General features: G+C 37.2%; 2 protein-coding genes across 4 annotated transcripts in view; one reads left to right on the plus strand and one right to left on the minus strand.

Annotated features, from left to right (window-relative positions):
* The window catches only part of Oga (O-GlcNAcase), a 30,352-nt gene extending 18,786 nt beyond the window's left edge, over nucleotides 1–11,566 (plus strand). For all 3 annotated transcript variants that reach the window (XM_019045603.2, XM_019045620.2, XM_019045611.2), the window contains 5 exons: nucleotides 1,598–1,683; nucleotides 5,678–5,874; nucleotides 6,932–7,130; nucleotides 7,828–7,990; nucleotides 8,481–11,566. In XM_019045603.2, the coding sequence (XP_018901148.1) occupies nucleotides 1,598–1,683; nucleotides 5,678–5,874; nucleotides 6,932–7,130; nucleotides 7,828–7,990; nucleotides 8,481–8,611 (776 nt within the window). In that variant the 3' untranslated portion in view covers nucleotides 8,612–11,566. The remainder of the gene's footprint in view (nucleotides 1–1,597; nucleotides 1,684–5,677; nucleotides 5,875–6,931; nucleotides 7,131–7,827; nucleotides 7,991–8,480) is intronic.
* Nucleotides 11,567–12,688: 1,122 nt separating this feature from the next.
* mRpL16 (mitochondrial ribosomal protein L16) lies at nucleotides 12,689–23,857 on the minus strand. Its single transcript, XM_019045335.2, has 6 exons — nucleotides 23,398–23,857; nucleotides 21,311–21,403; nucleotides 19,383–19,540; nucleotides 17,679–17,810; nucleotides 16,314–16,424; nucleotides 12,689–13,001 (listed from the first exon to the last, which is right to left on the minus strand). The coding sequence occupies exons 1-6, from the start codon at nucleotides 23,447–23,449 to the stop codon at nucleotides 12,786–12,788; spliced, it is 762 nt and encodes a 253-aa protein (XP_018900880.2). The 5' UTR covers nucleotides 23,450–23,857; the 3' UTR covers nucleotides 12,689–12,785.
* Nucleotides 23,858–23,861: the final 4 nt, after the last annotated feature.

Raw genomic sequence — 23,861 nt, forward strand, 5'->3', positions numbered from 1 at the left:
AAAAACCTCAATATCTTGGTTGGGAGATTATTTCAGTAATTTTCATCACCTGATTTGTGTTTCATGTAAAATTTTGAAAAGAGAATGTATATCATATGTTCCTCCAATTCCATTCTATGTACAACGTTTCTATAACCCATTGATACTTTCCTTTAATTCAGGCTATGTATCGCAAGAAATATTCTGAGCCATTTTCATTTGTCTCAGATACACATGCCATTTCTACCAATGTTGAGAAGTTTTCAACGACCTGATCATTTGCAGCTTGGAACAAAATCAGTTGATTTTGATTGATGTGGTGAATATTTTCCAGCATGAGCAATGCTTAAAATCAATTTTCGTCATTTAGTTCGCTACTGAGAGCTTGAATTGGAAAAAATTGTGTCTGTGTAATTTTTCCACCTAAAATTTTGATCTATGTCAGCTGGTTTATTTCAAGCATCAGGTGGTTGGCTTACCTTTTCTTTCAGTGAAATTTCCATGCTATTTTTTTCGTGTATCAAGCGACTATTATGTCAACTCCGCGCGTGCGCTCGGTATTTCAATTAAATTTTTGTCATAAATGATAGTGATCTCTGCACTCTTCCTATATCCTCAGTGCTCCATTTTTGTTTTTGAAAGGTCCTAAGCATAATAGTTGAGGGAAAAGATGACTCGCAGTAGAAGAACTTGTCCTGACAGAATTATGAACCGTACATTATATTTTCCATTTTCAATAAAACTGGCCTGATTTTTTTTACAAAGCTTAAGATCGACAGACCATTTAAAACCTCTGTGCCCCGGAATATTCAGCAATCCCAATTGATTCTATGTTATTAAATTCTTTGATCCTATTTTTCAACCCTCGTCATAAAGCAGAGAGAATCTATTTAAAAGGAAGTTTTACAAAATAATGTATATCCTTCTACCCTACGCATAACATTCAGTTTTGCCAGTTACGTAAAATGTCATCATGTCCATCACTACCCAAGTAGCATTTGTCAATAGATAAGCTGTGATATTTTAAAATTAAGTTTCGATTTTTTGACGATTTTTGGCGATAAAATTGTTAAGATCATCAACTTCTAAGCAATTATCCTCAATCTTGCTGCAATTTTATCTCCATAAAATCGCATTCGATAAAATCGAAACTTTATCTCAATTTGTCACAATTTTTTGTTCGATGGAATTGCGATAAATTGCAGTCGATGAAGTTGCGATTTCAACGCAAATTTATGCAATAAAATCGCAATTCTTTATCCAATAATATTGCGATGAATCGACATCAATAAAATCGCGATACATTCTCTGCAACCTATTGCAATCACTGCTATTTGGGTACAGGGATTGGGATAGTAGGTTCAGACTTACGACTAATTGAACCCAAAAACCTTTATTTGTCCTCCTTTCCCTTCCATCCCAACCTAATATCCTTTTTTGTTCCTGTTGCAATTTGTTTTGTAACGGGTGAGCCCGCATTAAGCACATCTCTGTCGCACACCTGCAAGAATATCCGCTCAGCTGCTTGCAAAGCTCATTCATTTAGGCTAATGCCTTTTTTGTCGAATCATTGTGATTTTACTAATGGAACCAAATCGGGGGGCTTTTCGTTTTTCAGGGTTTTCCAAAGGCTGGAAGGAAAGCTTCATGAGCGGCGAGCAAGAGCCATGGGTTTTCAGGGGCGGTTTAACGGCTGATCTTCAAGTAGGTAGACCCTAAACGGCGGCTTCTCTTTGCGGCGGCGGCGTGCAGCGATAATCTCACAAGAGGGAAATGGAATGCAAAATTGTTTCCTGTAGTGGGGAATTTTTAGTTCTTTCTGAATTTTTCGATTCTCAAAGATCACAAAAGACCACCTGCAGGCCGATTATTGAAACTGATAGACAAAGCTATAGACAAAGAAGACACAGGGAGTATAGAGCGATCCTATTGGTTGACATGGTTGGTTCTTTTAGACTAAGGAAGAAAATAATGGACTAATTGTCGGATCTTTGGTGGGTTGCCGTTAGTTAGTCCATTACCTACCTTCTAGGTCTATTGCCACCACCCGCTTCCACCAATAGGATCCCTCCAAATCCCTTTTGTCGTCTTTGTCTATAGCTTTGTCTATCAGTTTCAATAACTGGCCCGCTGACAGGTTTAGAAATTATACATTACAAGCCTCATTTTCTCATCGAAGGACCCTGCACACTCCTTATGGGGATGTGTACTACGTTCGATTTTCAATTTTTTCATCGTTTTAAATTCGTGTATGGATGCTGATCAAAATTCATCATTGCGCCAACTCTCTACAAGCTACCGTTTTTGCACAATCCGCTATTGAGGTTTCGGTAATTTCCAGGACAAGCCGGCTACAATCAAAACGAAGTGCGTGTCTCTTTGGCAAAGACAATAGAGCGGGAGAGAGAAAGAAACTGATTTGGCTGATGAAAAGAAGAGGCGTGTGGAATCCGAGATAAGACCGTCGCTTGACTGTGATCAGTTTTCCTGTTGCGTAATTTACACTCACCTGACCGACCCGAACCGCATTCGAGTACTCGTCACCTTCATTTATGCAAGGAGTTATCGAAACGCTATTCGGTGGATTGTGCAATATCGGGAGCTCGTAGAAAGTTTGCGCAATGATGACTTTTGATCAGTATCCATAGACGCATTTAAAACAATTAAAGAAAATTAAAAATTGATCGTGGTGTACACCCCCATAAGGAGTGTGCGGGGTCCTTTTGTGCAACACCAGGTGGTCATGGAGATTCTTCGATAACTACAAGCGGAGCTTTCACTTTGTATTTGTACCCAAGAGAGAACCTTAAGCTTTTATCTAAAACCTGAAGTAAACATCTTAGTTAGCCCCGACCATTCGAGAAATAAAATCCCCCTCTGCAGCGTATGATTTGGATTCTTCCTACCTCCAATTCAGTTCTTTCCAATCACTCACATAAATTTCAGGTTTTAATTTTTATGAATGAATTTTTAATTTTCTGTTTCATTTCATCTTTTTTGAGCGTTCCGCCCAAGAATATCTTTCAGATTTGTTTTCCATCACGGTAACACCCTGTTCTCTTTTGTTGGCATCGTCGACAGCTGTTGAAAATGATGATTTGTCGGCGAATCCAACGCAATTAATAAGTTTCTCCTTCATCCTTAATTTTTTTTCCTTACTCACCAGCAAATGAAAAAATGACTCTTTCGTCACTCTTTATCCACTAATTACGCATCTTTTGTTGAGTCCAAGCTGAAGAATCTTCATACTCATTTCCTCTCCCAGCCCTTATTACATGCCCTCAGGGTCATCTATGAATGACGTCAGGGTTTTTTTTTTTCAATTTTTTTAACCCTCCTTCTCCAACCATGTCAGGCAGTGTCGGACCCCTCCTTCCCCCTCAAAATTACACCGGGTTTAGGTCAACCTCCCTCCCTTCCTTCGTATTACTCACGATTCTATCGGAGTTTTAATAAAAAGAAAAAAAAATTGGTGCTTCATGCTGATTTTGGCATGATGTTAGGTTCGGTTTGTACCCTTCCCCCACTGTCAGGTACAAATGAGGTACTCTTTGACCCCATTTCTCCCAGAACCATGACGTCATTTATGGACAGCCCCTTGGAGTAGATTTTTGGTAAAGGTAAGAATGGACCACTAGACAAGGTGGGAACATACGCAGCATGATATATGTTATCAAAATTTTATGTAGAATATGATTTTTACAACGAAAAGTATTGTTTGAAACTCTGAACAAATACATGAGCGTTTTTCGATGCATGAATGTTTGGCAACTTTATGCCAAAATGTTTGCATAAATGATTATGTACCCTTCACTTCACAAAAAAACCGTAATCTAGTCTATCGAGTTAAATCGCACTCTAATCATTACATCGGCAGTCTTTGCAGCATGATAATATGACAACCTTAATATTGGCGCTTCGACTCAGTTATTTCACATTGTTCATACTCTGGAGAGCATAGGATGGGGGAGGAACACTGCTTATTGAGAGGCCTACCGAAATTATTATAATGTGTGATATGATTCAAGAAGCCTCGGGTTTTTCACTGGAGCGGGTAATTCAAATTTTCATAGCTAACGCTAAGGAAAAACGTTAATGTTTTGGTTGGGCGTTGATTTCAGTAATTTTTGTTACACCAAGTGTGTTCTATATGAAGTTTTGGAAAAGATACACGCTTCAGAAAGCTGAAGTTTGTACCTTGTATAGGAGTCCATTTTGTGACATGATGATCCAACCTATTATCCAAAATTAAATACAACTGTTGCAATTTTTCCTGATCCTCCTTTCAGCCTCTTGTATAATTTTCTATTTTCTAAAGTTATAGTCTTGTGAAATAGGTACCCAGATGTGGCATCCTCATTGACTCTTGGTGTTTGAAAGTTGAGTTAAACATCCTGGCTGTTGATGTTTGCAGGAAAGGAAAATGTTTGCTTTACCTAGTTGGTCCAAGTACTTCAAGCTAATTTTTCATTGTTACTTATGGGTGTCATGATGAGAGTGACAAAAAAAAATTGTTTTTTGTTGATGACAAAAAAAAAATTCAACAGTAAATTGTCAGTAATCACGTTTAACTCAGCTTTACCAGAAGTCTTGGGAAGTCTGTGCTAACGGCTTTAATTTTTCAGCCTTTCCAATGGAACTGCAGTTTAATTTTTTTAGTCGCTAAAGATTGTGTACTGACTGATTGGAAAGAACCGAATTTGCGCAGCGTTTATTTAGCGTTTTCTTTACAAATCAATTCTTGTCAGGTCAAGTAATATGTGAACTATATTAAAAACAAATCACGTTTTAATTTCTGAAATAATTTTAACCTGCTGTGTTCGCAGTTAAGTAGTAGCTTACTCACAAAATTTTTTGTTGATCTGAGACGGTCAAAAATATTGACCTCTACAGTTCATTATTTTGCTTAGGCCTCCTTTGTGGTAAGTCATTGAAACTTTTTATTCCTATAGAAGCTATCAATTTGAGACACTCGTTATTTGAAGCGATGTGTTAGAGTATCAAAGTGAAAGGCGTGTTTCAAAACAGCCCTGCTCTTGGAATTATTTTTTTTTGTGCGAACTGAAAATCAGAAAGTTATAAGTATTAAGAGACTTTAGAAATCAGTTTCGGGTTTATTTTTACAAAAAAAAAAAAAAAAAAAAAAAACCAAGCTCTGTCATACTCAAAATGTTCAATTTAGTGGACCAGCCTGAGAATCCCTAAAAATTTAAGAGCATTGAGCTGCAATTTTGATTTGGCTGAAAATGTTGGTTGTGAACATGTATCTATGAAATTTCCCCTAGTGCAAACAATTTCACTCATAGGGAGCTCAAAATAAGTTTTTTTTTTCCCCCATGAATTTGAAAGTTTAGTTATCACCACCTTTTTTTTTTATTTAATTAGTCCATGTGAATGGGACAGGACTATCTATTTATCATCATAAAACTAGAAAATTATGTAAAAGCAAGATTTGCTAATTAGGTCACCCAATATGTTATTCTTTATTAAAAACCTAGGAACTTAAAGTAAATTTAGTATATTTTTTTTTTGACTAAAGTTCACAATTGCGCACTTTTAACATTATACAAGGATTGCTCAATGCCTGAGTTCAGTTCCCTCATCGCTTGCGTAAATCATCAAGGCGCGTCTCCATTTCAGAGTTTATTTCATTAACTAATGAAAAGTTCTTCCCTTGTTTCTCTTTCTCTCAACTCAGCGGCTAGTACCGGTAGATGCAGGGTCCGATCTGTTCATTTACAAGGCGCCAGATGTGCCGGTAAACAAAACATACACCATTCGCCCATATTTGTTCGAGGATGAACAGGGAGTGTACGGAGTTTGTCGACGCACATGTCTTGATGGAAATGATGGATCAGAGATCTTCGCCCAGAATTGCGATTTGCCTGGTGACAGGTAATACTCATTTTGTTCATTAATAGTTATTTTTCTCATTGAGGCGCTGCTCAAAACAATGAGCTCTCCAAAATCCCAAGGATCCAGAATTTAGTACATTTTGCTGCCTGCTATTATTGCTTGTGAGCGAAAGACAAGACTGTCACAATCAGGGATTAACAGGAAAACCAAGAAATGTCAGGGAATTTTAAGAAGCAAGTGAATATCAGAAAATGTTCCAGCTTTGAAATGTGGCAATTTTTATTTGTCCGGCTTATCGTCAAATGTCAGGGGATTTTACCGAAATTCGTTTGGGAAATTGAGGAAAATGGCAGGGAATTTCATTTTCTAATTTCTATGGCAACCTTGAATAGAACTGCTTCATGTGCTTTGTCATAAACAGTCAAATTTGAAAGAAGCAGATACTTTTTGGAGCGTATCTAACCAAACTTTTAGGACATAGTATCGAAACAAAGATCAAAGTAATGACAGATGGATCCTCCACCGGTTGATCAATTACTTTGTACGATACTTCAATTGCAGTTGAATCATAAACATCGAATGACAAGACCTCGAAATTCCATACGCATTTTATAATTCCAATCCTCATCTTCTATCAGGGTGTCTGCAAGTTCGGAAATAGTACTGATTTTTTAAGGGCAGTCCGGAAGTACTGAAAAATTGTGGAAGTTCCGCATAAAGATCCGGAATTTTTTTAAATTTTTGTCGCAATTTCAAATTTTTTAAATTTTTCTAATTCCGTGAAATGAAGGTACTGAAAAAGAACGGATATTCTCTGTTGGAGGAGGTACTGAATTTCTTGAGAATGTGCTGAAAAAGTACTGTAAATGTACTTATTTTTGACCAGCTTGTTTAAGTAGACACCCTGCCTGTAAATCTTAGTTTTCAAGAGTTAAATAATTGAATTTAAATTGTGTCGTTCATGGAAGTGAGTCTGATGTATTACGTAAGAATGTCCTGAATTGACCTGATGGCAACTACCAAAGTATCTCAGTTCTGTTCCAAATTTTATCTATCCTGGATGTTGTTATTTTTATAATTTGGATTGTTTGTGCAGGTTGGTAGCAGGATTCTTAATTTTATCCCCGGAATTGTGCTTTGTGGTAGAAGACGAAACGGGGATCGTAGGATATGCATGTGCTGCTTTAAATGCCAAACAGTTCTACACCCAACTAGAGTCGTCGTGGCTCCCTGTAATGTGTACCAAGTATCCACTGAACGATGCCAGCAGTCCACCGCCAAACAAGCATGTTGAGGTGAGAGAAGTAAACAAGTCAACTCTATAAAGCCATCAAAAAAATGATAAATAGATCAATTTAAGTGCTTTCAATGGATTTTGAGGATTTTCAACTCTGAGGACACACTATCGAAGCATTTTCTCAGACACAGTGACGCACTAATTGGACGTATTTCTATCAAACGGAACTAAGCGCCAATTTGAGTTCCTTTTGAGGAATGTAGAATCCCGGATAGGGCGTTCTGTCAAACGGACCTAAGCGCCATGGAAAAGCATTGCGAGTATAGGACGGATTAAGCCGGACGCCCGATTAAGCCGCAAATCCAAGCCCCCCTCTACCTTCCTCACCCTATGGCGCTTAGGTCCGTTTGATAGAAATACGTCCAATTAGGAATCAAAATAAGCATCAGTTGCAAGCTACTCAACTATGAAGCTCTATTTTTTTTTATTAAAACGCCATCGCAGTTATTTGATGTCAGCGCTGTAATCAACTAAGTTGTATCTATGAATATTGCTTCGAAAATTTTGGGGGAAAGCCCGTGGTTAAAATGGGAAGGCTAAAACTTTTCTGCATTCCTGGTTGACAGCTAATGATGATAATGGGATAGCAATTTTTGTGTCACCTTATTCACCTGTATTTTACTTATCCAACTTGTGCGCTTTTCTGAATTATTGTTTTCAAATGTAATTACCAGTAATACTCAAATTGGTTTCAGGAAATGATTAAATGGTTCCATTCGTTCAAAGGCGAGTCACTACCGTCAGCTGCACATGCTAACCACCCTTCAGTCATGTGTTGCAATTTATTGTCAACAGTTTCGGACCAGTCTGTGGCAAAGAGGCTTGTTATCTGTTTATTGGCAGCTTTAAGGGCCAACGGTGAGTAAATTTACCTCTCATCAAGCTGAGTGTTAACCACCACTTACTGCAAAATTCCATTTACAGATCAGTTGCACAGGTCACTGAATTACACTTCAATTCATCTTGATGCATATTGATATTGAAACCAAAAAGTAGGTACTGCAGTTTGTGGTGTTGCATATTCCTTATCCACCAGAGAGTTTAGTTATGCGGCAGTTTGTGGTGAAGACTAGAGTAACTGGATAAGGAGAGTATGGGCATGAGAATGTGAAGGTTTGCAGTGACCTTGTTGTATTGTTTTTCTTGCGGCAAGATAGACTGCCCTTTTGGGCCCTAATAGTTCCATGTTTTGCCAAGTCCATACTTTCCTTTTGAGTGGAAATTTTACAGTTTCATCTCTTTTTCTTGTAAAAGCTATCCTGTACCGTCAAGACTCTTTTATTTAAAGCCAATTCATGAAAAAGGAGATTCTGCCCTACGAAATGAGTCACTGTTCATTTTATTTCAGGTTCATTTGGTGTGTGTGTCTCTCTGGATGCCAAAGACCGCAACCTCCTAGATTTTTACACCAAGCTGGGATTTTTGGAACTCTGCCAAGGGTTTAGCACGGAAACATCGTACCTAGGAAGGTCCTTCTAGGGAAAAACCTAGCTCATCGCGCAGAGGAAAAAAGAGGTCGAATGATGGTGCTCTTTTCTGAAGATGGGCTCAATTGTCTGAATCACTGAGGCTTCCAGATCAGAATCAAATCTATTCCTGAAGGGGAATCTTTCAAAGAACAACTTTACCGCAGAAAAAAAGGCTCTAAGTTAAGTTTTTATTCTCTATTTTCTACCTACATTCTAAAAAGCTCCGATTCCTACATTTTGTATGATGTGTTATGAACATTTTTTTTAACGATGCGGAAGTTCTTTTGCAAAATTCCTTAAATATGTGCAGCAAGATTTTCTCTGAGCGTAAATGTATAGCGTCAAGCAAGTCAGTCATATTTTTGACATTAAGTCTGATATAACATACTATTTATTTTGATCAATTCATGTTGATCAAATCTGCGAGCTTCCCAGGCTCTTGTAAAATTTGTCTGGAATGGAGCTTCGAAATTTCGCAAGAAGCACTGTCATTTTTTCAGTGTTGTTTTTATCACACAAGATTTGTAGAGGCTAACATTTTGTTTCATTAACTTGGTCCGTTTTGGAGATCGAAATGAAGCCTCAAAATGACGCAAACCAATTTTCTAAATGTAACCAAATATTAGTAAAAAAAAAATATAATTTTATAATTAATATCATGATTGATTATGATAATTATCATTATGTATGGACAATGTAGGTAATTTCGAAAAATATTTTTAAAACCTAGAGGCTCTCTCATGACTTGTAACTTAAAACCAAGTTCAAGTGAAATGTGAAACGCCTATTTACGTATCATTCAAGACAAAAAGTGTTTAATAGATCCTCAGAATAGTCTAGTAAAATTTCTGTTTTCATCAATCATTCAATCATTGTATAATTTTTTCAATGAGCCACGCATCAGTAATCTTAAGGAATTGTCATTCGTTTTGTCTGTTAAATTTGTTGGAAAAAACTAAGAAATGAGCAAAATTATATTCAACCTTCAGCAATGCCAGGCGCAACAGCATACATTAAGCCAGATATTGACAATATTGTTGTAATTGCCTCACTTTGCTAGCGCTGGATGGAGGTTATGAGCCAAACATTATGCTACAGGAAATTTTTACTTTAAGAAAAAAGTTGTTCATAAATTTCTCGACTAAAATCAAAATAATGGCATGCAGAGGAAATCTTGCCTGACCTATTCATGCCGACAAAATCCTGACTTGAGAAAATCCTTCACCAAATGTTCAACTATTTGCCTTTTCTTTTTTAAAAAAAAGAATAAAAAAATTAAAGATTTTCAAGTAGAGTAATGCCCTGATTATCTAATGATTGGCAAGGGTCGCAGGGAATATGAAAAAAGTTTGGTGCAGGAAACCACCATAAAAAGGCAGAATAAATGCCATCTTAGGCTCTGAGTGTAACCTAAGAGCTCAAGCTTGGTCAATTATTTATCGTACTTGCAAAACATAGTAATTTAATTGTAGGAAAACAAACTACAATCCCAGATATATTCAACTGTTGCCTATTAAACTGGCTTTTGTTGTGTTGGCGTATTAGTTTTCGACTGAGAACTCAATTTTGATTACATCAGATAACTGAAGCATCAGATATTTAGGGCATTACTGTAATTTTTTTTAATCAGAAATCTTCGGTGAGATCGGCATCATCATTTCTCAAATAAACTCTATATCTAAGCACCTACATTTAAACCACTGCCTTCAAGTAGAATTCTTTGTTTAAACCCACCATTTTTCCATGTTATAAAATTAGCGGAAAGGTTCTTATAGACTGAAAGGTTTGTCAGACGCTCCGCAAATGTGGCGTCTTTCAACCTGGGAAATTGTTGGGCCTTACTATGAAAAATTGATCGATTAGTCATACTTATTTGCTTGTCTTTCAAGCCATAAATATTTTTTACTTATAATTTATTTCAATTATTTTATTATCTATTCTTATTTTGTCCAGCGTGTAACTTGTGAGCCTGCTGGAAAAAAGGGTCAGGTAGCTGGGTGCTGGGATGAATTTGTTAAAATGATTCATATTTTCTGAATCTAGAGTTCACCTGTGATTAACTGACGATGCTCTTTTCATGGTATTGAAAAAGAAAGAGCATAGGTTTGAATCAACCACTGATGACTGAGTGTATCACAAAAGTTGATTTTCATTGATGGGTCATTAGATTAAGGCAAAAACCTTTACTAGATTTTAGGATATACCATGTATCAAGTTTTCCTCAGTATGGTTATCACTAATCTAACTTGGAATTCCAATCCTAGTGTGGCAAGTATTGCCATAAACCTAAGAAACTTGAAATCATGAAAAAAGCACCTAAATGAAGCATTCCTTTTTATCAAATTTTGATCATCGAATCTAAAAATATTAAGATTGTTCAAAAAAACATTTCAAGCGGGCGGATTGTTTTTGCATCAGGTTTTCGATTGATAAACTATTTTCATCAACTTATTAATTATCAATGTGAAAACAATTGTGCTACAAGAATTGAATTTTACCAATTATGATTCAAGATCAAAAGATTTTTGATAATGATTATCATTCTTGCCTTCTTTTAGTTATGTTTACGTTTTTTGAAAGCAGGAACATACCAAGTATGATTTTTTTGCTATGAAGACTTATTAACCGTATAATCACATCGCATAAACTTGATGGTTGGTTTTTATAAAAATTTTGTTACATCGCTAATCATGACTTCTTTGAGTCCAAGGTCAAATTTATCAGATTGTTTTTACTGTATTTGATGTAAATATTTTGTTATCTCAATTACTCTAGTTAATTTCTGATTTAGTCATTTCGTCTTGTAAATAGCTCGAATTTTCTTTTGCCTGTTTCTCTTTACTTCTGAAGTATTAATGTTACTCTTGTTCCTTTTGTATATTAGTCTTTTTTGCCCAGTCACAATGTTTAGTGCTAGTATTCTTAAGTTTCAATTTAATAAACTGTTTTTATATGCAACCAAGAATCATTTCTTCATTTAGGGGGTTCGATCGACAACATATGCATGAAGATTTTGAACCTTGAAAAAGGATTGGATTCCTATCAGAACGTCAAATGTATTTTTCACCACTGATTTTTATATTATACAAACCTGTGCAGTAATCTAACGGCTGCACAGAATAGTCTTCTTTAGTCAATCCACTCCAAATAGTTGACTCCAGCGATAAACTCTGAAAATTTCGGTTATCACTGGGATGAGTATCCTAATTATTCCTATTTTGTAACAGAAGTCTTTGGGAGTTTATCAAAAACTGCAGGCATATTCTTTTGTCATCCACCAAGTTTTGAGCTAAATTCCTAAGTCGACATTGCCACACGGTGAAAACTGAGTTTTAAACTTGAACGGCTAACCTAAGTTTTTAAACAGGGTATTTACCGACTCTGCAGGAAAATTCCCTAAATTCTAGGTTTTTGAGTGAACAAAATTATCAGAATTCCCAGAACTTTTATTATGACAATTTGCATGCGGAGAACTGAAAATAGAAAATGTTCGTCATTACGTCACCTTCCGGCTAAAGTATCACAAGCGCCATGCGACGTTTAAAAATTTCCACAGCCATTTTATTTTTTTTGGAGAGAGATTGTTGGTTGAATCTGCTTGAAAATTTCACTGAATTTCATCGGCAGCACAAAAACAAATTCAGTAAGATTTTCGGACAGCTTCAATCAACAATTTCTCTGTAAGAAAATAAAATGGCTGCGGAAACTTTTAAACGTCTCATGGCGCTTGTGATACTTTGGCCGGAATACTATCTCTGCAAATGACATGGGCATGTGAACCTTTTATTCTTAGGGTATCAATCGTTCAACCGACTAAAATTACCATCCTTTACTGAAGAATGTCTCAATGTACTGTAACTCAATCATTGAACCCCAAATCACATTGAAACTCATGTTGGTTAGCGGACAGCGTTGCTGTTTTTAACATTTCAAGATTTTCTTAATTTCCAGTCGTTCATAAAATTTCCTGATTTTCCTGACCTGACGAAATTCTCTTGACAATTTCCAGTTTTCCAGACGTTTGGACACTACTTTTTAGATCACATTGAGGGTTGAAATGGAAAAATAATCTTACACAAAAAACTCCTTATGGTTTCAAAGTTCTTCATTGGCAATAACAAAAAATTACAAAAAACTTACATTGAGGCTACACAAATTTACTGTTCATAGTAATGACGTAAAATCTAGTAGTACTTTCCAAAGTGGAAGAAATCCTGTCGTCGTATCCACCTTTTTGAGGAGCCCATTTGATTTTTGAAAATATACTCCAGATTCCACTTATTATCATTGAGTTTCTCAATATGGGCATAGTTCTCAGCTCTCCTTTCCATGATCTCTTGACTCACCGCCATGGATTTGAATGGCATTCTGTTGGCCAAATGAGTAAGCCACGTCTCCACCTACAAAAAATTGCAAGAAACAGCTAATGTCAAATGTGCCTGTGATGATCCTGGTAAAAACATAATGAAATTAAAATAAAGCTCCTGCACGGTCCTTGGATTTTCGATGGGACCCACCTTCCTGCAGCTAAGTTACTAGATTGGTTCAAAAAGTTCACTGTAAAGTCTCCTATCACGAGTGTAGGTCAAGTTGGGATCAGTTAAACATTAAAATCTATTTGTCAGAGTCTGAGCCATTGTTACTGATATCTGATTAGTTGCGCAGACATGCTTCTGCGTCCCATTGCAGTTCGCAGTAGAAATTAATAATCATGATTTGGCCGTGTTAAGAGACCATTGCATGAATGGCGAATTTCTTGTTGAACGCAAGAAAAAATCTTAATCAGATGCCACTGCAATTGTGACCTGAATATTGTTAAAAAAGTTGTTGGAATCTTACTTGGCCCACACTGTCTTTAGAGTGTAAGGGAATGGCCAAGAGTATACACAATTTACTTTTAGGTTTCAACATTGAAATGCTAAATGATATCATGACGAAGCTGAGCAGGAATCATTTGTAATAGGGTGTCACATATGAAGTTCTAAAATCAAACTTCGGAGGATCTGGAAGACAAGGTGCATAACTGCAGTTTTTACCATTTAGAGAAATATGCGAATCAAGTTCCAAAATTACATGTAGCCTTGTGAAGGCAAAAAAAAGTTAGAATTCCCTTTTTGATGCTTAACAACTGGACTTCAGGAGTGAATTTCTCACAGAATATATTTTAGGACTATAATTCAGTTGAAGTTATTAATGTCTCAATTTTTTTTAAAAACTACCTATGCACCTTGTCCTCCAAGCCCCTCAAAGTAGGAAACCAGGTATCTCCATCGCGGTGTTTTAAAATTGCCATTAACTTTTTCGAAGAGAAACAAGCAAGCTTCACAATTTAAAATTTATACAGAATGCGAGGGTCGTTCAAGAGGTAAGTTTCTGTATTTTCTTTCGAGGACTTGGAACGTTATCTGGAAGAACTCAATATACCGTTCAAAAGGCCGTCTCTCAGCTTTCCAACGGGATAAAGATTGGAAAAATTCGCCATTAGGCGCCGAGAAAATTCAGTTTTTGGGGGAGCCTTCCGGAACATTTTCCACAGACTGCAAGTGATCCTTTATCGCTGCAATCTGGCCCACCTCATCGAAAAGTTCGGGTAGGAACTTGTGCTACATGATCCAAGCAGTCCTGATCTGGCTCTCTCTGACTATCATCTGGATTGCATTTTGCAATAAAAAGGAACCACTAGCATTGCAATGTTGCTAAGATTGTGCAACTTCTTTTGTCTTGGAGGAAACACCCGATTATCCATTAATAGTTTCTATTTTACTCGCTAAAAACTGTAAATTTAAGACAAAAATTACCATCTAAATTTCATAGTTTTTCACGATTTCCGCAATTTTATTGCAAAAGATGAAGTTGCACAATCTTAGCATCATTGCAATGCTAGTGGTTCCTTTTTGCAAAATGCAATCAATCTCTTCTCTGTTCTGTTCTGAAGAAAGCACTGGGAGATGTGGGGTTTGATTCGGTTGAACGCTTGAAGATCAGCGTCATGATATTTCTCAAAAGTTTGGAACCAGCCTTCTTCGCCACTGGTGTCGGAAAGCTCATTTCCTGCTGTGAGAAACGTATCCTTCTAGTTGAAAATTATGTCGAGAAAACTTCAAAAAGAGGTACTGTCAAAAAAGAAGGTATCACCATGTTCTTTCAATCCTTGTTCTTTGAATCGTTTTTCTTTCGCTTCCTGTATCTCTTTTCTAGAAGTTGGCGGGAAATGTTCCATTAGGCTCCCACAATAATTGAGTATGATTATTATTATAAAAAGGTTTTTTTCCTATAAAGGTCTGAGTCTTCTCTTTCTGAGACACTTAATTTTTGTACGACCCTCATATGGATTGCATTTTGCAAAAAGGAACCAAGAGTATTTCTATGTTGCTAAGATTGTGCTAGATGTGTTTTTACCCTGCAAATATAAACTGATCATCTAAACAAGCTTTACCTTTACTCCCGATAAACTATGAGTTCAAGACGAAAATTACCCTTTTAATTAATAAGAGGAATATGATAAACTCTCGTTGGAATATAAACAACTCATAGCAAATAACTTAGTTTCTCTCCCAGCCGTCACAAAAAAAATTAAAAATCAATACCTAAGTAAAACCTCAGAATAAACTACAAAAAGAGGAAGGAGAAAGGGGAAAAGGGGGTTGGGAAGGGGATAACGTGGTATTTATCTTCTTTCTTTCTTTCTTGCTTTCTTTTTTTTTCTCTTCTTGTTTCGTCTTTCTTTCATTTTCAAATGATTAGTTAACATTTATTTACCAATTAATAAGACCCCACCTGACACAAGGTCCAACCTTGGTGGGTGGTTTTTATTATGTTACTTTTCTTTTGTTTGCACTTATTTTAAGAAGCCCTAATCTTGTCAAACTTGTCTTGTCAATTTTAAATTTTTGCCTCAGTTCAGTATTTTATTGCAAAGAATGTAGGTTGCAAAATCTTAAGAACATTGGAATGCTCTTAGTTCCTTTTTGCAAAATGCAATTCATATATTTTGCTAACAAAGAAGAGAAATAAAGATAGTTTTTAAGAGATGGAGATGTTGCATGTGTGAGGGATTTGCGATTTGACCATTCATTCTTATGTAAAAGTTCACGAAAAACACGATGGTGCCACTGGTTTTCTCTGAAATCATCTCCCAAACTCAAAAAAAGCTCTCAAAGTGAGGCCAAAATGGAGGGGATATCCCACCCTACCCTGAGAGTCCACCTCTACATCAAAACAAACTCTCCATGCAAAGATAAGGAGCAAATACATTGACAGGGTTGCCGTGTTTTCAGTTTTAGAGTCCCCAAATAAAGTGGCAGCCCTGTCAATGTGTTTGCTCCCTATCTTTGCACGGAGAGTTTGTCTTTATGTAAAGGTGGACTCTCAGGATAGCATGGGATATACCCTCCATTTTGGCCTTAACTTGAGAGCTTTTTTTGAGCTTGGGAGATGATTTCAGAGAAAACCAGTGGCACCATCGTGTTTTTCGCGAACTTTTACATAAGAACCAATGGTCAAATCGCAAATCCCTCACACATACAACATCTCCATTACTCTGACATCACAAGCGGAGATACACGGTTTTGCACTTTAGCCACTGACATGACACTTTCAGCACCCTTGATGTTCAGTGTCAAAATCGACAAAGGATGCTGTTTTAGCTTTGCTCACCGCTACTTCAATTAAATTTCATAATACAGGAAGGTATTGATGGAGTCAGGCCTTACCTCAAAGTAACTGCAAAGGCCACCAACTTCAATGATGACTTGATCTGGTCTGACTGGAGTGCAGTATTCTGCAATTCCTCCTTTGCCTCCTCCCATTTTATGACCGATTCCCTGCAAGAGTTCAACCAGAATTTTAATTTTGGCAAAATCAATGGTTTAATAAAAGCTTAAATAAACCTCCCATGACACTCGACTGGGAATCGTTGTTGGTAATAAATTAAGAACAAAGCCCCTGTGTCCGTTTTAAGATTTTGAAAGAAACATCCGTCAATGACTAACAGTATGATTTTTTGAAAAATTATTACTCAATTACCTTCAATGCGTCAGTGACAAGGGATTTTTGCAGGTCTTTAGTATAGTTTGTTGTGAGTAAAATTTTGTGAAAAAACCAAAAAGCTTAAAAAAAAAAAAAAAAAAAAAAAAAAAAAATTTACGAGGGGAGAAAAAACAGATCAAAATCCAACCAATCAAAAGCCGACAGTTGAGTTGACGTAGTAACGCAATGCCTAATGGAGATGTTGCATGTGTGAGGAATTTGCGATTTGACTGTTGAACTTTATGTAAAGGTTCGCGAGAAACACGCTGGTGTCACTGGTTTTCTCTGAAATCAACTCCCAAGCTCAAAAAAAGCTCTCAAGTTGAGGCCAAAATGGAGGGGATATTCCACGCTATCCTGAGAGTCCACCTCTACATCAAGACAAACTCTCCATGCAAAGATAGGGAGCAAATACATTGACAGGGTTGCCGTGTTTTCAGTTTTAGAGTCCCCAAATAAAGTGGCAGCCCTGTCAATGTGTTTGCTCCCTATCTTTGCACGGAGAGTTTGTCTTTATGTAAAGGTGGACTCTCAGGATAGCATGGGATATCCCCTCCATTTTGGCCTTAACTTGAGAGCTTTTTTTGAGCTTGGGAGTTGACTTCAGAGAAAACCAGTGGCATCATCGTTTTTCTCGCAAACTTTTACATAAGAATCAATTGTAAAATCTCAAATCCCTCGCACATGCAACATCTCCATTATGAGATCATCCAATCAGCAAACGCCGTTCACTCTGCCCTACCGCGTCATCAGTGCCCGCCAAAAATCTCGTTTCAAACGAGTCCAATTTTTGATATTTTCTCAACAGGGTTTCTTTGCCATTTAGAGCTTTAAAAATCTGAAAAAATTCCCAAGGGCTTAATTGACTCAGTAATTTCAGAAAGTAAATATAAAAATGGATACCACTGACACATTTACAAAATACCAAGCATGGCCCGAGTGCATTAACCCAAATCTGAAAATCCAAAATAAAACAAATGGTTGGAACTTCCTGCTACACTAAATGATAAAAACGCTTTTAATTGTTTTAAAACAGAATCAAAACAAACCTTTCTGAAAAGTGGCTGCCATGGCATTTCAACTCTGTAAATGGCGAATTGCTTCTCCTTGTCTAAATGCCTAAAGGTTGTGTTTCTGATTTGCTCGAAATGCTTCACCTTTAATCTCCCACCTCTTAGAGCCTGCAAGGGAAATTTAAAAAATAATAATAAGCGATTAAAATGCAAGTAGATTAAAAAGCACCACCGGTACAAAATTATCTATTCACCAAATTACTATCTTCTTAGAAAGCGACGTTTTCTATTTTTTGCCAATTCTGTTGGGTAAAATGTCCCTAAACACAGTCGAGAAAATTCCAAAGGTAAGCTATTTGTGGCATTCCTGACCATTTTAATTTATGTTGCTGCTAAGGTCTGGAAAAATTTTCTTTCTGAACTGCTACCATGAAGTGAGGGCATTACAAATTTTTCTGAAAATGTCTATCCTCTTGTGTTTCTGCTGAGATGCATAAAATTGCTCCGTTTCAAAATTGCACATAGCTTTTCCATTGAACCCAAAGCGGAAAAATCCAACTTTCCATGATTTTTCTCATGTTATTAGAATAAGGACAGAGGTGTTTGAGCGTAGTTAGATTGCATGCAGCGGAAGGGAACTTTCTCTTTTGCGGGGAACCTGTTTTCATATTGTGCTACTTTTTCTGTTTCAAAAATTACCAAATATATGTATAGTAATGAATTGTACATGACTATTTTCCTTTAAAATTTAATATTTTTTGACTGAAGCACAAAAACTACTTGCTATTCTAGGTATTCATTAGAGATGAAGATTCATGATTTTTTGAAACATTATCATTGCGTTGGTTTCCTTCTGCTGAATACAATCCATCTAACCCCTAGATTATTACCTAAAAAGGATGCTGAAAGGCATTTTGAAATGGAACAAAGGACTCAGATCCTCTCTGCAAGAAACTGATTAAAAATGGACCACTGGTTGGGAATTGGACATATTTATGCCAAACGGAACTATGTGTATTAAAACATGAGCCCTGAGACCCATAAGAATATATACATAACAGAGCTCACGTCATGATGCACATAGTTTCGTTGGGCAAAAATAAGCCCAATTGACCACCAGAATCATGTTACATTGAGATTTATAATATGTTCTTCGGGTGAATCAATTTCTATGCGAAATTTCGATCGGTAAAAATTTCAAAAGATGCATTCAGTCAGACCATGTCTAGTGGTTCAATGTTTTCCAATTTCTGATACCCAATGTCACTTCAAAAACGTCCCAACTCGATACTTTTAAACAACTGGATGGTTATCGTTTTAGCTGTATTATCCATTTCCATCAGTTGGTTCAAAGCCCTTCAATATTCCTGAACCTCAGACAGTTTTCTTCTGTTTTGACTTTTACACTGTCGTGCTAGGATATAATACTGTCTGATCATTCGAATGTTGCTAAAATTCCATTCCAGGAAACATCTATTTTTGAAGATAGTTATGAGTGCTTTTCCTTGAAATCTTCTGTCACTTTAGATTAAATTACTAACCAATTTCTCTGAGATATCGAAAAAAAAATATTAAGAAATTGGTGATTTATCAGAGGAGGGGCAATATCTGAAAGCTCATACAGCGTTCTTCTTTGGCATGGTAGTTAGGCCGTAACAGTTCTTGGTGTTTCCTGTAAAATTTATTTTTGAGGAGATGATCATTAAAAAGCTGACAAATTCAATCGTTCACAATTCTTACAATGATGCCAAACTGCTTGTGAAGGAGAGTGTTATGAACATCCTCACGACCCTGCATCAGACCAATCTTCTTCGCCATTTTTGGGAATTTGATGTTCGGCGGGATATCAGGCACTCTTTTTGTAACATTGAGTCGTTTCCGCGCAGGAAGTTCAATATCTGCAATTGATCAATTTTGGGAGATGAATTTCCGAATTGGCTACAGGTCTTCAGATTAGAGCTTCAACTTTGCCAGCTATCATGCATGAACAGGGTGTCATCAAATATGGCGGAATGAAATCCCCTAATTTTCCCAGGTTTCCCTGACCAAAAGGATCAACATTCCCTCATTTTTCACATCATGACTTCGCAGGTGTAGAACTGAGAATTAACAATTGTTGACATTCTTTTCACTGCAAATGACAGAGACATGAGAACTTCCTTTCTTCAGGTATTAAACATTCAATTAACTAAAATTGCAATTCTTCATTAAAACTCTTTCTCCTATTCACTATTTCATAACTCCTATATCATCTGAAATATTGTTCTAACTTAACTCCAAACTTTAAGAGCCTTATTGGCTGGCTAACTCAATTTTTTACACAATCTCCACTTTTTTGTAGCATTGTACTACAGTATTACGGTTTATACTTTGACCTATTTGATAATATTTTGCATCACTGTTTATACTTTGACCTATTTGATAATATTTTGCATCAGAGGGTGATGAGCGCTGGCGTATAAAGTTATTCCTGATTACCTTACTGTTCAGCAATCCTCTATCTATTTACTTACTGGATGTGGGGTCAGCACCAAATTAGCTCTTAGGTGGGGGCCAATGGGCCTGTTGCAAACTTTTACTAGAGCAAAAATAAGAATTGTTACTCACGGAAAGTGTTTCAAAAATCACGATGAGCGCATTGGCAAAGTCTGAAATGCACTCCTTACTTCAAGTCTTTCAAGACACGATGGGTCTGTTGCAAACTTTTGCTAAAGCAAAAATAAGAGTTGTTGCTCATAGAAAGTGTCTCAAAATCACAATGAACGCATCGGCAAAGTCTGAAATGCACTCCTTCCAGAGCCGTGGGCATGTATCTAGAGCATTAAGGATGCGGCTCATGAGTTAGTCAGCGGCAGCAACTTCGTCACTGGCGCTTTATATTTTCCCATTCATTCTTATGGCCCAAGCACAAACGTGCACATCCCATCTTTCCCCTGTGCATAGTTCTGTTTGATAGACATCCAATTTCAAAATACAATACCACGGCACAGGTGAACATTTCATTAGAGGAGTCATTTTATCCAACCCCTGCTCACTGGGATACTACGCAATATTCAACATAGCCAACACCAATCCGCCAAAACACATGTGACAGGACCATGGTTCTAACCACCCGATAACAATTGGCGTGTTTTTACATTCACATTTTTCTTGCTTTGAAAGATATCCGCCTTGATTAACCTCGTGCTCTCCTCAACTAGCGCGTGGAAGCATTGGCCATGTTGAGCAAGGATTGAATGGAGTGACTCCTCTGACGAAATGTTCACCTGTACTATACTATCCTTTTTGAAGCGGGAATCTTAAAATAACGCAAATTTCTTGCGCAAATTGTGAAGTTAGGAGTACATTTCAGAGTTTGCTGATGCGCTCATCGTGATTCTTGAGACAATATCTGTAAGGACCAACTCTTATTTTTGCCCTAGCAAAAGTTTGCAACAGGCCCATTTTCTCTTGTGATAACCCTCTTTATCCCCTGTATTAGCCCTGTTTATAACGTTATAATTCTAAAAAATGTGAAACAAAAATTAAGTTGAAAAAAATTTAGAGATAATATTCGAAAATTAAAAGGTCTCTGAGCCCCAAAAAGTGTCCGTCTCCATTGACTGCACTAGAGCTAACGTTTTGAAGACTTTGGGACTTCCAAAGTGAGAAATAAAATCAAATATTACCTTCATACTCCGTTAGACCTTCCGTAAAACTTCTGGGAATTTCTTCATCATGTAATGCGGCATTTGACAGGACAATAGGAGTCCATTTTTTGACTGAAAAAAAAAGGAAATCTTTTTACAAACTGTATTTAAATGCTGTGCTTCCTTATGATGACATTATATCTAAACTCATTTACCTGGCAAATACTATAGCATTCAATCACATCGCCTCAAGAAGTTTCGTCTTCAACAGACTAAATTAAAAATAAGACCTAGCATACTTGGAGCTCTTGTCCTTGAGTCGGTTCATCTTAAGACTTCTTCTGTGCAAAAGTTGTAAAGCAAGTGTTCCACGTGCAGTGCGTCACTCTATCCAAGAACCAGGTCATAGCAGGAAAACCAGTCTCAAGAGAACATTACTCAGGTCGAGTGGATTTTCCATGGTGAATGCATGTGATGATTCGCTCACAGCTGAACCAAGTTGACTGAAGAGACGAATGTTTATTGGCAGATTCACAGGATGTCTACTGGTACCCTGTCATTCAAATTCCTCACTTATTTTTCCTTGCTTTTCCCTTACTTCCCCAAAAATTCATTTTCTTGGCGATTCTGAAAAATCCTTACTTTATCATTATCTTTTCCTTACTTTTACCTCACCTCACACGGATTTATAATAATAATTGGATTGGAAAAGTGGAATGACAGAGGAATAAACCAAAAAATCCAAGGAATCGAACCAGGAACTTCATAAATGTAAGACCCCTAAGACTACTTTTTAGAGTGCACCTCAGAAATCTTGGATTTCCACAACTTTTAACGGAAAATCTGTGCCTTACACCGACCTTTCAAAATCCGTGCTTTCTCAGTGTATCCGTACTTTTTCCGTACAGTAGATAACCTGATACCCTGCACACTCCTTGTGGAAATGTGTACCATGGTCGATTTTTAAATTTTTTTTGTTTTAAATTCGACTATGGATGCTGATTGAAAGTCATCATTGCGCAAACTTTCTATGAGCCACCGTTTTTGCACTATCCGCAAAAAACATTTGGATAATTCCATGCATAAATAGAGGCAGTGCAGTACTCGCGTACTGTTTGGGTCGGTTCAGTGAGTGTAAATAATGTTAACAGGAAAACCGATCAGCAGTTGAGCAATAGTCTTATCTCTGGTTCCACACGCCTTTTCTTTTCATCATCCAAATCAGCTTCCTTCCCTCTCTCACTCTATTGTCTTTGACAGACGCACTGCATTTTTATTTTAACCGGCTTGTCCTGGAAATTACCGAAACTTCTATCGCGAATTGTGCAAAATTGGGAGCTCGTAGAAAGTTTGCGCAACGATGACTTTTGATCAGCATCCATAAACGACTTTAATTCTATGAAAAAAATTACAAATCAATCGTGGTACACATCCTTAGAAGGAGGGTGCAGGGTCATTTGTACAGTGGGGATAAGGTGAGACAAGAAGTAATTAGGAAATAAATACACTCATGTGAAAGTGGTGTTCCACAAAAAAACGGGAGCTCTGTGCTGTAGGAAAATTGTAAAAAAAAAATAGGTGCTGATAACCATGACCTAGAGTACCTGTATAGGGAGAGTACAGACAGATCGGTTCATGGAGGGCTTAGGGCCCAAAAGTGCAGCCACCCTTCTAACCAACTTCTAACGCACAAAATTTCACTGCTAGTCTACAGATTCCAATTCTAACCAAGATGGCCAAGAATATGTAGAAATGAGCATTCTTCCACGAAATCGAGTAAATTTATGCAAAAACTGAGTCAAACACATGCTTAATAAAGGACGGTTCATAACAATAGTATCAGTAAATCGCTCTGGATAATTGAAATTCATAGGTTGGCTGCCCTTTTGGGCCCTAACTTTTTTCCCGGGGGCATCGGTGAAGGCCTGATGGACTTTCGGAGTTTCAAATCTGTCGGTACTTTCCCTATACAGGTACTCTACCATGACCTCTTCGCAGTGCAATAAATGTTTGGGACAGATTGTGGCAGTGAATCTGTGGATCAGACAAAAAATGTAGGATGGGCAGAGATGAAAGCAGTCCAAGTGTTAAGTGTTGACATAAAAAAGGCTCAGAGTGGTTCTTACCTGTGAGGCGCAGGGCCATCATGGAGGCGTTGATTGTTGCTAAAGGACTCATATTCTCTGGATGGACACTTTTCTGGCTAGCTTAGGTAATGATGGTCAGGCTTCTGAGTCAGGTGTCTTCGGTACAATTAGATTGCATTTTAAGATCTGCGACAGATCGAAAGTTTATCGGACATTTGTGCTGAGTATTCTGATGCTTTCAATAAGTACAAAAATTGACCTGTCCGCTTGCTTGGAGAGACTGAGTAGTTGAATGTATGTATGTGTGTGTTGTACTTGCATTCACTTTGGGGAGTAAAATTTTACCTAATAAAGTAGCCACATAATGAATATAGGTCCTTTCTTGTTATCAGATAAAAGGATAATAGCAAATTACAGACCTTCTGTGCTTCTGCCTTCTGCTCAAAGGAAACGGAAAGCAGGTAAAAAGAGGAGACGGTGGGCAGGTTCTGGGGTTCTGGTTC

Source organism: Bemisia tabaci, chromosome 9 (assembly GCF_918797505.1).
Source record: "Bemisia tabaci chromosome 9, PGI_BMITA_v3".
NCBI classification, from domain to species: domain Eukaryota; kingdom Metazoa; phylum Arthropoda; class Insecta; order Hemiptera; family Aleyrodidae; genus Bemisia; species Bemisia tabaci.

What these genes read in the sequence shown, in the direction of transcription:
- mRpL16 (XM_019045335.2), bottom strand. Translation starts at nt 23,449, where the DNA reads ATGAGTCCTTTAGCAACAATCAACGCCTCCATGATGGCCCTGCGCCTC. An exon ending in ACAAGCAGTTTGGCATCATT is followed by an intron (nt 17,811 to 19,382) that starts GTAAGAATTGTG and finishes TTTCCCTTGCAG; the next exon opens with GCTCTAAGAGGTGGGAGATT. An exon ending in GGCAGCCACTTTTCAGAAAG is followed by an intron (nt 16,425 to 17,678) that starts GTTTGTTTTGAT and finishes GAACTCTTGCAG; the next exon opens with GGAATCGGTCATAAAATGGG.